At 37.0% G+C, this 13,372-nt stretch overlaps 1 protein-coding gene across 6 annotated transcripts in view; it reads right to left on the bottom strand.

Annotated features, from left to right (window-relative positions):
* Nucleotides 1–2,125: 2,125 nt before the first annotated feature.
* The window catches only part of ptbp3 (polypyrimidine tract binding protein 3), a 53,535-nt gene continuing 42,288 nt past the window's right edge, over nucleotides 2,126–13,372 (bottom strand). For all 6 annotated transcript variants that reach the window (XM_056737541.1, XM_056737536.1, XM_056737538.1 and 3 more), the window contains 6 exons: nucleotides 12,308–12,447; nucleotides 10,185–10,218; nucleotides 9,733–9,825; nucleotides 9,172–9,388; nucleotides 8,524–8,601; nucleotides 2,126–7,965 (listed from right to left, as the gene is read on the bottom strand). In XM_056737541.1, coding sequence (XP_056593519.1) covers nucleotides 7,833–7,965; nucleotides 8,524–8,601; nucleotides 9,172–9,388; nucleotides 9,733–9,825; nucleotides 10,185–10,218; nucleotides 12,308–12,447 — 695 coding nt within the window. In that variant the 3' untranslated portion in view covers nucleotides 2,126–7,832. The remainder of the gene's footprint in view (nucleotides 7,966–8,523; nucleotides 8,602–9,171; nucleotides 9,389–9,732; nucleotides 9,826–10,184; nucleotides 10,219–12,307; nucleotides 12,448–13,372) is intronic.

Below are 13,372 nucleotides of genomic sequence, written 5' to 3'. Positions count from 1 at the left end.
AGTAAATGGCAGATATCACAAAACTGTTCTTTGAAAGGGTTTATGAAACATACTGATCTCTAATGTAATAATTGATAGGTTTCCTGGTTTGGTCTGGTTTGTATGTGTGGTGCTGCTCTCTGGTGGACAAACGTTGCACTCGCAGCTTGGTTTCAGTAGGTGGAAAGTGTTGCCAACCTAGATTAAAATAACAACACTAAAATACACTTAAATTTATTTAAAGAGCTCCACTTTCAAGCACTAATTTTGTCCTTTATACAAAACATTTTTTTTGTTTGTTCATCTTAAAACAATTGCTATTCTGAGACAATGGAAGTACTTGTATTGAGACTATATTTTTAGGGTATTAAGTGCAAACTTAAAACGAAAGTTCATCCAAAAATAAAAAATTCTGTCATCATGTAAACAATAGTAGTGAATGGGGGGCAGTGCTGTCCAAAAATCACTAACTTACTTCAAAATATCTTCTTTTGTGTTTTGCAGAAGAAAGAAAGTCGTACAGGTTTGAAATAACAAGAGGGTGAGTAAATGATGACAGTTTTAATTTTTTTTTGGGGGGGAAGCATCACTTTAATGTGTGTAAATAGAGCTCTTTAAGTAAATTCATGAAAGTGTACTCAATGTAAGTTAATATAGTGTATTTTAGCGCAACATTTTCTACGGTCTGTGATATTCTTAGAGATAAAGAATAAGCACAATTGCTTTTAGAGAGGTTGGCTGGAAACTTGGCATTTCTATTCTCCATGGTCTTATTATTGCTAGTATATAAAAAGTCATATAAAAGTAAAAATTAATAGAATATTTTGTGTTTGAGAGTTGTTTCAAAATACCTACCGAATGAAAGTAGGCCTATGTAGGCTGTGATTTATGTCTAATGCTCTAACTGTGCGGCTCACAGGACTACAAACTAGGGCTGAACAAGAAAAACTGTTTTTTTTTAAATGCGGCAGATTCGACATTGATTCTCAAAAGACGTGAATCGATTTTTCTCTTTCATATTTCCGCAAGCACTGAACATTCATTAACGTGAATGTTATTTCTACTACTATCCCCAGATGTCACTTTATTTTTAACAACGGGTGGATGTTACAGCAGAGCGTTTCTATCTTTAATTCATTGCTTAATTGACACATCACCTTCACATAAAAGGCAGTTTAATATACATGTTTGTGGCTCTTCATTTCTTTTTTTTAATTCTTCATTGTTATCTGTTGCTTACTGATCCTTTTTAGAGAAATATCTAAAGAATTTGTATTGAATCTATAATCATCGACTCGAATCGAATATCGAATCGAGAGCTTGTGAATCGGAATCGAGTCATCAGAATCGATACCCAGCCCTTTCATAAACTTAAAAAAATATCAAATGTAAATTCCTAAACCTATGATGTCCAGGTCAGTTATAGCCTCACAAAAATCTCATGGGAATTCATAACTGTTTCACGAAGTGCCTAATGAATTCGAACAATCGCATTCGTACATTTAATACGATTTGCTTTTGCATCAGTGATGTTAGCTTTGGGGTGTGGTTAGAGGAGGAGCTTTATTATAGATTTGAACTTTTTTGTAGGATTCACCACAAATTTGCCACCTCGTAAAATAGTTACGAATCCCCGTCAGATCAGGTCGGTCATAATGTGCTTTTGTCTGCATTGGGTTAAGACAGCGCTAAGTGGAGCAGGTTTAGACACAGAGCAGCAGACAGCAGAGGAAATGAATAGATAGTTAGTTAAAAGCAGCACAGGTTAGAAGAAGAGCCAACGACAAAACCAGACCTCAATTCCAATACTCGTACAAAACACACATCACCAATTTAGTCTTGTCGGGCAGAACCTGTGTTTGCGAGTATTGGACCTGAAAGGAGGTCTGTTGGATTTAGGACACATCTGGAAGGAAAGACATGAAGACGCAGAGGACAAAGCAAAGTACAGGTGTCATGACATTTATTCAAGGCATGCTACAATTAAAGTCGATTAGGAAAACGTCAGCAGAGACGCTGGGTGGGCATTAATAATAATTCTAATAATGATTATGCATAATAATAATAAGCCATTCATGAACAGAAGAAGAAATACTTTCTACCAAAAATACAAATCAAATCTCCACTCAATCATGCACGGCAGAAATTAGAAAATATGTTTCTTTAATAGTTTATCTTCTATTTGCATTTATTACATCAAACCCATAAACTGGATACACTCGTGTCTCACCCCAAGTTCTCACACGTCACATGAACTGCTTTACAAATAAAAGCTGGTACTGGTATGATATCAAAATACAGAAGACAAATTGTGTTTTCCTGTCCATAAATATAAAAACCAGCTCGGTGTGTTGGTATCTTGTTCCCCGAAACCTTTTTTTTGGCCAGGTAACAAAAAGAAAAGGGAACACATATGTACAGCATTTGTTTTATTTTGGTAGTGAAACATTCGTTAAAAACTATAAATTAGCTAAATCGTCGCGTGTCGGACGTCCAGAGGTGGACTCGGGCACTTTTGTACGCGCCTTTACGTTTGACCGACGCCTCATTTAACTAATTGAATTGATCACCTCCAGCTAATGCAAATTACACAGAACAATTTAGTACATGAGAAAATAGAAAGCATCATGGCTGAAATTTGAAGTTTAGATTGTGAGGGTCGTAATACAGCGATGAAATTAATATGAAACGATGTCGGTTGCATCTAAATAGTGCTGCATTGTCTCCAATTCAAGTCCTTTGGTTTTTCGAGAGGTTTATGGTCTTACACGTTTCCGAGTAAAGCTTTTTTTAAGGTATTTATGTATGAAGAAGAATAACGAAACCGTGCCTTGTCATACGAAGTTTCCGTCAAGATTATGAACTATCCGAATCCGTTGATGAAATACTGAAAGCGTGAGGCTGTCCAAATGAATCTATAAGGGCCGCGTAACACATTCAGTGTCGTACATGAGACTAGGTTGCGAGGGATATGGCTTGACCTTCTGAGTTTGGAGCGAAACCATAAACGTATACATACAGCGGAACACGCACTTCTCGTAACAATGACCGAAAGCTGAAACTAAAAGTTTGACGTTTTCTGATATACAGCCAGGAAATGAGTTGCAAATAAGCTAGATGAAAGGCACATAAACTTTGGTCCTGCATTATTTGTGACTTGTGTAGTAAAAAACCTTGAAAAACTACATGTAACTGTCTGAGTGACCGTGACAAAAAAACGTGTCTTAGGACACGGCGGAACGTGGTTGCCTGAGTCAAGACATGGATCGAAAATGAACGTTATGAGGCGTCGTCTGACTTCTGCGATGCGTTTATGGAGACTGGCTTTTCTCCTGTTCATAAATAAAAAAGCGTCGCAGCCGGATTCGCGGTCGTTCTGCTGCACGGCCGCGCGTATATTTCAACTTCGCGACGCGCTCGATGCACCTGACCTTTAGTGACGGGAGCTTTCGCGCTCCCCTGCGCATACATCAGTGGACACTACAGACTCACAACTGCTGTTGTGAACAGGCAGTGTGACAGACAACAATCTTGAACCAGTTTCTTACAATCAAAATAAAGAAAAACAACAAACAAATGAAAGAAGAAAGAATATTACAAATAAGTATCGCGACAGCAAGAATGAAACCCCTTAAAAATAATCAATTATAAGATACAGCAAATAAGCATAACAACTTCAAAACACACAACTGGAGATCTCAGGCATATCATTTGTCGCACAATAGCAAAAGGTCAGAGTGGATGCTGTGGGCTTCTCCGTCTCTCTTTAAGCACTTTTGATATTTAGATTGATTAAGTTTCACGAAAACTGTTTACATATGTATAGGGTTTTCCCAGACTCTATAATTTTGTAAATTTTCTAGTCAACACATTCATGTCCTGTTCACATAACGAGAACGTAACATTTAATCTAAACTCGCGCTAGCTATTAAATGCGCGCGGGCGTTTAAATGGATTCTGACTGGATATGATTTTATCGTACATCATTTGGAAAAAAAGTCTGAAAAAGATCCCAATGAGATTGTTCCTCTTGTAAATAATAGTTTTGGTGTGATCCTAATACATGTATAATTATTTTCAAATCTTTTTTATTGTTCTTGGTGTGAAACTGCCTTTTTTCGCAATTTCGCGAAAAGCAAGAAAATGCCGCATTTCATTTTGAAAGTGTTTTTATATAAATACTTATAAATAACTACAGAATTTTGGAAAAGCCATTCAAGTTGGTCTGCATCTGTGTTGACTAGATGTTCGATTCAAAGTATGATGGTTAAGCAAATTTCAGATAACATAATTCAAGATGCTTTTAAACGTGTTAAAAAAGGTCTTTGAATTTTCCGACTCAAACGTCACAGATATGCTTCACAGCATTATACAAATACGCAAGTCTACAGCAATCTCCATAAACTCTGATTTCAAAGTTGGAGGATTTTTTCGTCCCACGAAGTCCTCATGTAACAACGCAACGCAACAATGCAAACACATGTACACACACACACACATGCTTACAGCAGTGAGGAGAATAGAGGCCCACAGCATTAACTCTGAACATTTGTGTTCATCCTTCATTTTTCTAACCGAGAAAAATGAAAAGAGCATTCACAGCACCATACATCATAACTTACGTCGCACATCATTTTAAGACCACATGGTACTGAATCCCCATAAAATACACATCTATGAGAGCTACACAACAAAACGAATCAAAATAAAGATCAAATAAAATCAACCCTTTCACCAATCCCACAAAATAGTACATAAGATATTTCAGGTCAAATCTCTAAAACCTATTGGATTATGAAACACATAATAAGGCACGGAATAAGAAATTAGGTAAATACACTGTAAATATGATTTTTTTTCACCATGATTTCTTGAATGATTATAGTGGTACAAAAACCCGACGAGGTTTCAAATTGGATTTTTTTCCTCTTCCATAAAAAAGAACAAATTACCAAAAATAAGTAACTTTTTTTCTTGAAAAAATCTTGACAATCCTTAAGATATACAGACCTGAATAGTTGCTTTAAGACTGTAAACTTCAACAAAATTCGATTTCTTTTGAGAAGTGAAAGCGAAGTTTCAAAACGCTTCGGGTGAAATCCGTCCAATAGAAAACGACGCTGTCGCTTGCCTTGCATCCACGTCAACATTATGCAGATTTTTAATGGACTGCTGTTTAAAGATGGAAAGAGGCACAAAAGCTGCTCTCTTTAGATGCTACTCAACGGGTCAACGGTAAACCTCATTGGAATGTTAAGGCCTGATCTTTGTGAAATGAGTTAACACCTCGCTTGTATCTCAGGCAGTCCTGATGCACAGACACGCACGCAAAGTTTCTGGATATGCACACTTGTTCCAAAATCTAGTGCAGCTGCCGACCTACATAGCACGTTAAGGCATCATAAGTGCATTTTAAACGGTAGGCGACCTCACACTGCCTGCTATGTAACAGTGTCCAGGCCGGAATCTAGAAACGACGCTTCTTTTTGCTAGAAGGTAATCCCAGAATGCATTGCGATCCAACTCATCCAAGAGTTGAGATAAATGTTGGTACATAAATGCAAAAATCTTTAAATTGAGCCAAATAGAAAAATCTATGTGACACTTTAATGAAACATTAAAAACAAAACCTATTGAATGGTACATCATTTTGATTTTGATAACTTTGAAGTGTTATTTTTTGTCTAGCTTTATTGTCATACAAGGTTTGTTGTAGTTAAATGTTCAAAAAAATCAGATCGAATAAAAATAAATGTCGCTTTTTATATATTTTGTGCCATTCATTTCAGTTGTACAAGGCACACATTATCCAAGTGACTGTTATTGTTTTGCCAGTTAAACAGACAAAATACATAAATATAAAATAAATAAAAATTAAAAGACCTCTCTGTTTTCATTTTCTTAAAATGAATGCAAAAAATATATTGTTTTTTCCAGGAAATTAAAATGTTAATAAGATATAAATATTCGTAATAAATAGTAAATTTAGAAAGAAAACAAGAAATTTGGTATAAAAAAAAATTCTGGTCTAATTCTACTAGAAATAACTACTGTTTGCTGACCCCGCCTTAAAAGCACTACTGACCAATCCTGCGCCCTTTAGTTCTTCTCCAATTTAAGACTATAAAAATCCTGGGGGATTTTATTGAAATCATATTTTTATCGAAAAACAGTTGGATATATATATTTACTTACAATAAAAATAAATGTTTATAACTTAACGTTCATTTATTTACACATGAATTCTGCTCATAGTAGATGCAAAAGTAACCTAAGAATTTATAGTACCATAGTAAATATGTGTTGTAGAAACTTTAACTAAAGTAATGACTATCAAATGAGGCTGTTCTTTTCTCAGTTTATTGTTTCAGAGATAAATGTTAAATTTGTTTACATGATGCACACTCTGTTACTTAAGAGGTTTAATGTTGGTTAGGACGCGGTCTTAGAAGGCAGCTGCCTACATAGGCGGCAGGCAGACAGTGAGTCAGCCACTAGATTTTGGAAGAGAGCGAATGTCTTTCACTTTCGTAATATTTGGTTTGCTCATATGCAGAGGCATTAAGTCTGGGACTGCAAGGCAAAAGAGAGCGTCTGCGACGGTTGTTGCTGCAAAGCAGATACGGCTGCTAAGAGAGCCAATGAGTGAAGAACAGAAGAACAAGAGCAGAACCATCCTCTGCCCCCGTGTGGAAAGAAGAAAAACAGAACGAATGGAAAGAGAAAGACTGGTCTTATAGAGAAAAGGGGGAACAGTATGTAGGAAATCATTTCCCAACTAGATCACGGGCTACACCATTCACATTCAGAATTTCACTTGGGAGGAGGCGGGGCCTCCCGTCAGGCTGGGCGTTGCTGATTGGAGTGTTCCAGTAGGATTGACAGCTGGCCGTAAAATTTCCGGAATGATCCTGCGTGTTTCACAAAGGTCTCTCTGGTTCAGATGAACACGATTGAAGGGACTCGCGGTGGAGACGTGCTCTGACAGCGTCGCAGGTGCAGAGAGCCCATGAAAGGCTAGTCTGTCCAATATAAAATTTCCATTATACGAGGAAAAAATAACAAATCACGCCATTCACTATCTATTCACAGATGCTTACTGTCTGGCTATTCGTCTTTGCACAGTAAACAAATATGCTTACAACATTCCCCGTGGTGCCTGTCTACAAGTCGACCGAGAAACAACAAAAGGCTTGTTGCGTTGTATTTTAACTCAACTCGTTCTCTCTAGCACTCGTGTGTTTTAATGCTACTCAGAGGAAAAGGACGAGCCCGTCGCTACAGATTTCGTTTTCCAGCAGCACCTTGTAAAGACGTCATCGACATTCACACGGTGACCTTTTTGCATCCAACGTGTTCTACAGGAAATGCAAAGTGGAATGCTCGGTCGAGACAGCCAATGAGACCGAGGGTGTCAGGGGAGGCACAGAGGAAGAGGCTCCGCTCTCACTCGGGTCAGGGGGTCACAAGGCCATTTGGCTACAGGAGCTGTCAGACTCCAATGCTTTCGACGAGATACGAAGAGCTTCCTGTGCGTATGTCGAAACACGCGGGTTTACTTCCTTGAAGCCTCCGGGAACATCACGCTTGGTCACGGACATCCCGTGTGTCTCTAGCCCTGGTTGCATGAGAGTCAAGCCCTCTCAGCCGCAAAGTTCTGCAGTAGTCTGTCATTTTATTTTTTTGTTTTTTTTTACTTTTTTGGGGAAAATATCTAAAACTACCCCATTAATGTCTGTAATGTTATCGAGTTCCGGTACTAGTTTCGCTCGGGGAAACGGTCCGACCGGTGAAGTTAAATGGGCTGGAATGGGGAGATACAGGGTGAGGGTGTGTTTGTAGTGAAGGGGGCGTTAGATGGTGGATTTGGAGAAGGACACTCGCAGGTGGTGGTTTTCTCCCAGGTCGTGGTTGTGGAGGTCGATAAGAGCCTGGATGGCTTCTTCCACCGACCCCAGCTGAATCAGTGCCATCTTGCGGTCCTTCCTGTCAATCAAACAGGAAAACGTCAAAGTCAGGCTCCTCCCAAAAGGAACTTTACTCTAGATTGGATAACAGCGTCCCATAAATGACAACTTTCATCAAGAGTAGGTAATAAAACTACAATATGCCTGTATGCCTTTATTTTCTGAAAGTAACTCAAAAGGAACTTCATGATTTTGTAAGCAATGAAAGTGGATGGGGACTGGAGACAGTTGCATTCACTGTTCACACTCATTGTACGAAAAATCCAAGCTTGGACATTTTGCAACATAACTTTCGTCTTGTTAGGTCAAAAAATGTCAAGGATTTAAACGGATGTGTTTTGCTGAACTATTCCTTTAAGATCCACTGGTCAGATTTTATTACGTTTCCTTTTCTTGTCTCTACAGACATTGTTTATAACATTCCCTTCAGAGGCTTTTCAAAACAGCTCCTCCTTATCTTTCTGTCTTGGATTAAAGGGAACAAGATGACCCTTCACATGCACTGCGAACAAAACATATCTTTTCATTAACCTTGACCGGATAAATAAAAGGCGAGAACGAAAACAAATGATCTTACTGGAAAAACTTGAAGGCCTTGACAGTGTACCCAGAACCGGCAAACAGGTCTTTCAGAAAATCATCTGTGGTGGAGGGCCTGGATGGTATGAAAAGGACAAAAAAATAAATCAATGCAATCTTGACAGATAGCAAGCAAAAGTCAGTTCACTTAGTCAGGCCTATTTAATGTGAATAATGCATAAAATTAAGTTTTAATAGTAATATAAAAATAATATTTTTGAAAATTTATATAACGCAAAAATTATCTGAAATAAATAACTACTGCAAATGAAGGGTTAGAATTATAAAAATATATTTTTAATCTGTATAAACAAAATAATAATAATGAAATTTGAAATGTACAATAAATCTGTCAAAAATCTGATCTGTTATTTTGTCATAAATTGGGACATATTCCTGTATGTGTGTACTTGTATATTTGGTAATGATAATGACACATGTATAAAAACACAGTTAATGAAGACCCTCCTGTGTCCTAAAAACATACAAAATTTTGATTTTTTTAAATAAATAAAAATGTTGAAGGTTTTCTGTGATGAATAGGTTTACAGGTAAGGAATAGAATATACAGTTTGTACAGTAAAGTCATCACGTCTATGGAGAGACACATGCAGGTATGTGTGCATGTGTCGGTGACATCACTCACGGGATGTTCGAGAGGTGCAGAGTGGCGGAGGGGGGAAAGATGTTCTGGAAATTTTTGGAGCCGGGTTTTTTGAAGCGATGGAGTGGACTCCCACTGAAGTCTTTAGTCAGACCCTGATCCTCCTGACCCTCCCTGGGGAGCTGAACCGTCTGGTGCTTTGAGACGGTCACACGGATCACCTTACCGTACAGACGCTGACCGTTCAGATGACTCATGGCTTTAAAACCAAACAATCAGAAAATGTGTTCAAGTATATGTCGCCTAAACACATGACGTTAAACTGCTACATAGTAGAAGCCTTTATGGCACTAGCTAAAACATTAAACTAAAATGTAGCATTTCTTTTCATTTGCACCTTTGATTCATACAACTCTATATTGTAAAATGATGCAAGAAACAATTCAGTTGAAAGATATAAGGTGAATAAATATTATACGCACCAGCTACATATACCAGTTACAAGCGCACTGCTTTGTAGCTCTATACAACCAAAGCTTACATCGATAAATACGGCAGATAAAAGAATGAGTAAAACTATCAAGAGGAAGAGATTTGACGCACCCAACTGAGCTTGTGTGGCGTCGGCCATCTGTATTAAAGCATTCTCTTTCTTGTTAAACAGAATCTTCACCCTGTGAACATCTCCGTAGACTCCTACAGGGATGAGAAAGAAACCTTATTTTGTGCTCGTGGACACAATTTACAGTAAATAACACTTTATCTGCTAATCTCAATATTTTATTATTAAAGGCAGGGGGCGAGAGGAGGGAGGTTTTGAGGGATATCTGCCCCGCTAAGATCCGTCTCTGTTGTTGACAGTTATTAAATTTCATGGGTAATAATACCGAGCATGTGTGTGCGCTATATTCAGCATTTCTAACATTCATATGACGGGAGACACAACATGCTATCTGTGAATCATCTCCCAGCTGTGTGTTTGTAAGAAAATAGTGTCATCGCTCGCTGGCTGCCCTCTCCTGCTTTCTAATCTAGAAGAGTAATGCATTTCTTACCGAATAAAATGAAGAGTCCATGTGGGGATATACTCTGCAAGAGATGAAGCATTATAAATGACTCAATGTTAAAATTTAAGCATTAAAAGAAATTGAAAGAAATTAGCATACAAATGTATGAACATTAACGGAAACATGACAAATGGCGTCATTATTTTCACGCCCTCATGTTATTCTAAACCTCTGTGATTGTGTTACTTCAGTACAACACAAAAGGAGACATATGAAGAGCTGGTTTATGACGTGTGAACTATAGGTTTCCCTGGTTTGGCCAAGTGTGAGATAGTATGATTGGTCATTTATGTCAATCAGAATTGTGGGATATAATAGATCATCTCTCACTTTTGAAAATCAGCTTGAGCCTCCGCCATTATCTTCACTGTAAAAAAAATTTTAATTTACAGATTTTTTCTGTTTTTTTTTCACAGATTTTAAATGTATTTTTTTAAAACACAGTCATAAAAAGTAAATTTACAAGAAAAGCGGGGGTGGGATGTAATTGTAAAGGGAAAGTTTATTTCTGTCTTAAAAGAAAATATTTGTTTTTTAAAAAGATTAATTTTTTATAGATAATTTTTTTAATACGGTCAAAAACGATCAAATTACTGAACAAGACAACAAAATTAATATTTATCCTTAAATCCTATAATTTTACAGGAAATAAATATTTTACGGTATATTTCTGTTTTTCCAGATTTTTTTACAGTGTAGGTTGTGCAAATGTTTGTAACACTCTTTTCCCCAAGGAAAAAGTAAAGTCATTCAGGTCCTGAGAGTAAGTGATCCAGTCCTAAATACAGAACTCATCAAAACTATAAAAAAAACTATAAAAATAATGTTTCAAAGCAACAATTCGTGGGCTGCAATTAACTTCCGGTACACATTCACAAACAATAAACTGCACATTATTTCTGAAAACAAGCAAAAGAAACCGAGAGGAACCATTACTTGGCTAAACTTGTCTCTAAAATATTTTGTATTTAGACTGCGATACCAGGCTCAACCGCTAGATGTCAATGTACCATACGGTTTCTTTAAACGCGACAAAACTACAGGACCCATTCGACAAATAGTTTTTTTAATAGCATTAACATACAACAAAATTAAAAAAATAGTTCATTTATTACAATTATCATACAATACGATAAAAATATATATTAATATTTACGTAAATTTAATTAAATATAAGTAGTTATATTATTAGAAACTATCCAGACTAATAAACAAACACAGACCGGATGTTAACTGCAGTCCAGGGGCGCGCGCCGATGAAACGTTTTATAAAATAACACAACTGTAACTATAAGAATTATGCTGTGACTAAAAGCATCCAAAGAAATCAAAACTATGTGATATTGTAGCTAGTTCTGTCAAATCGTTGAATCACGATTAATCGATCCAAAATAAATATTTGTGTTCGTTTAATGTGTGTGTGGCATGTATTCTTATATGTGTATAGATACACAAACATACATGTATATGATTAAGAAATATACATTATGTATAAATATATTTAATTATAAATGTATATACATTTCTGTTGATATTTGTTATGTATAAACACATATAGATATGAATATACGAGCCACACACATATATATTCTATAAACACAAACATTTATTTTAGGATGGATTAATCGCGATTACACTTTATATTAGGCTGTAGGCCAATGACACTTTATGTCAAATACGCAAATAAAACAAGCAATATATTGAATTTTAAAAGCCACAATGTCTATTCAATTACGTTATATACATTTAACTCGATTTAAAGCATTTATTTAAAGGCCATACTAATAAAACTCACAAAAATATGGAAGGACATTCTCAGAGAATGCACAAAACCGATCAAATGTTGGCTATACCTTGAACGATTGTAGGCCGTTTTTTAAAGTGTCCACCAAATGCTTAAAAATAATTGTTTTGAAAAATATTCCCTAAAGATCATCAAATGTCAGCCTTTCAAATCCCTACAATCAATTTCATGCCTTGGTAATCCAATTTGTCCACACAAAGGGCTCACATAGAAGGGTTGGTTTGATATATGTTGACATCAGTGTGTCAATTACAGGCAACCTGGCCTTTATAGGAAGGCGGTGTTGGGGGTGGGGACAGAAACTCACATCAGGGTTGAGGTTGGAGACGAGGAGAACAGAGTGGATGGCGTTGGGGGCCATGCCGTGGATGGCCATCCTTCCTGCCATTGCGGATGAAGTGAGTGTCAGAGGTCCCAGAGCACCAGGCATCGTCTGCATGGACAGACCTTACGGGCCAAAGCCGAAGGAGGGGAGGGGGGATGGGAGAAGGAGAGAGGAGGGGTGATTTAAGAGAGAGGAGAGGACACTCTAGAACAATCGTCCATTTTCACCACCTGTTGCTGCTTTTGTTAGAAGATAAACAACACAAGGTTGAGTAATGTTGTGATACTGTTTTAAATCAACATGCTGAGTGCATGCTGGGATATTCAAGTTAAATTGGATGCTAGGGTTGAGATGAAGTCAGCACAGGTTAAGGTCAGGAGGGTGAAAATGAAGCCCCGTACATTGGGAATTAAAGACAACATGAAATGCCATTCCCAAAGCTCTATTATTTCTCTGTGACAGACCAATACAAATACACTACAGGCAATAATGTAGGGCGTGACATTGTTTTAGTTAATTAATTTAATTATAATTATAATTAAATTCTGTCACATTTGCGTTTACAATGCAAATATGGACACCAGGAAAACTATTAATAAAAACAGGTTTTTTTATTTACACATCATGGATTCCGACGAATTTGCACTGTTATTGTTTTGTTATGTTAAAGCTTTTTGGTTTGTGCGATATTATTATCAGGATTGCCTAACACTCGTAAATGTCACGTTGGCGTATCAATCTTTAAATGGTCACACACATAGACCATATAAAAGAGGAACAACACCTCTGCATTGACTTCTATTTTGGAAAATGAAGCCAAAATGTCTGAGATTTGGCTGCTGACATATTGTGTCAATGACGTCTGCACAGTGGTGAGCGTGATTTGGTATTAAAGTCCCGCCCATATTCCCTGATGACTTAATCGCAAACAAAGAAATCACATTACCACGTCCTTTTATATAACATTTCATAACTAACTAAAACCAAACTTATTCGAAAAATGAACACTTTAAGATACAGCGTGAAAAAATTCAACTTAAATGACAT

The sequence above is a fragment of the Triplophysa dalaica genome, chromosome 22, assembly GCF_015846415.1.
Source record: "Triplophysa dalaica isolate WHDGS20190420 chromosome 22, ASM1584641v1, whole genome shotgun sequence".
NCBI classification, from domain to species: Eukaryota; Metazoa; Chordata; class Actinopteri; order Cypriniformes; family Nemacheilidae; genus Triplophysa; species Triplophysa dalaica.
The sequence above is the reverse complement of the archived record's forward strand: the minus strand, read 5'-3'. Positions and strand labels throughout refer to the sequence as shown.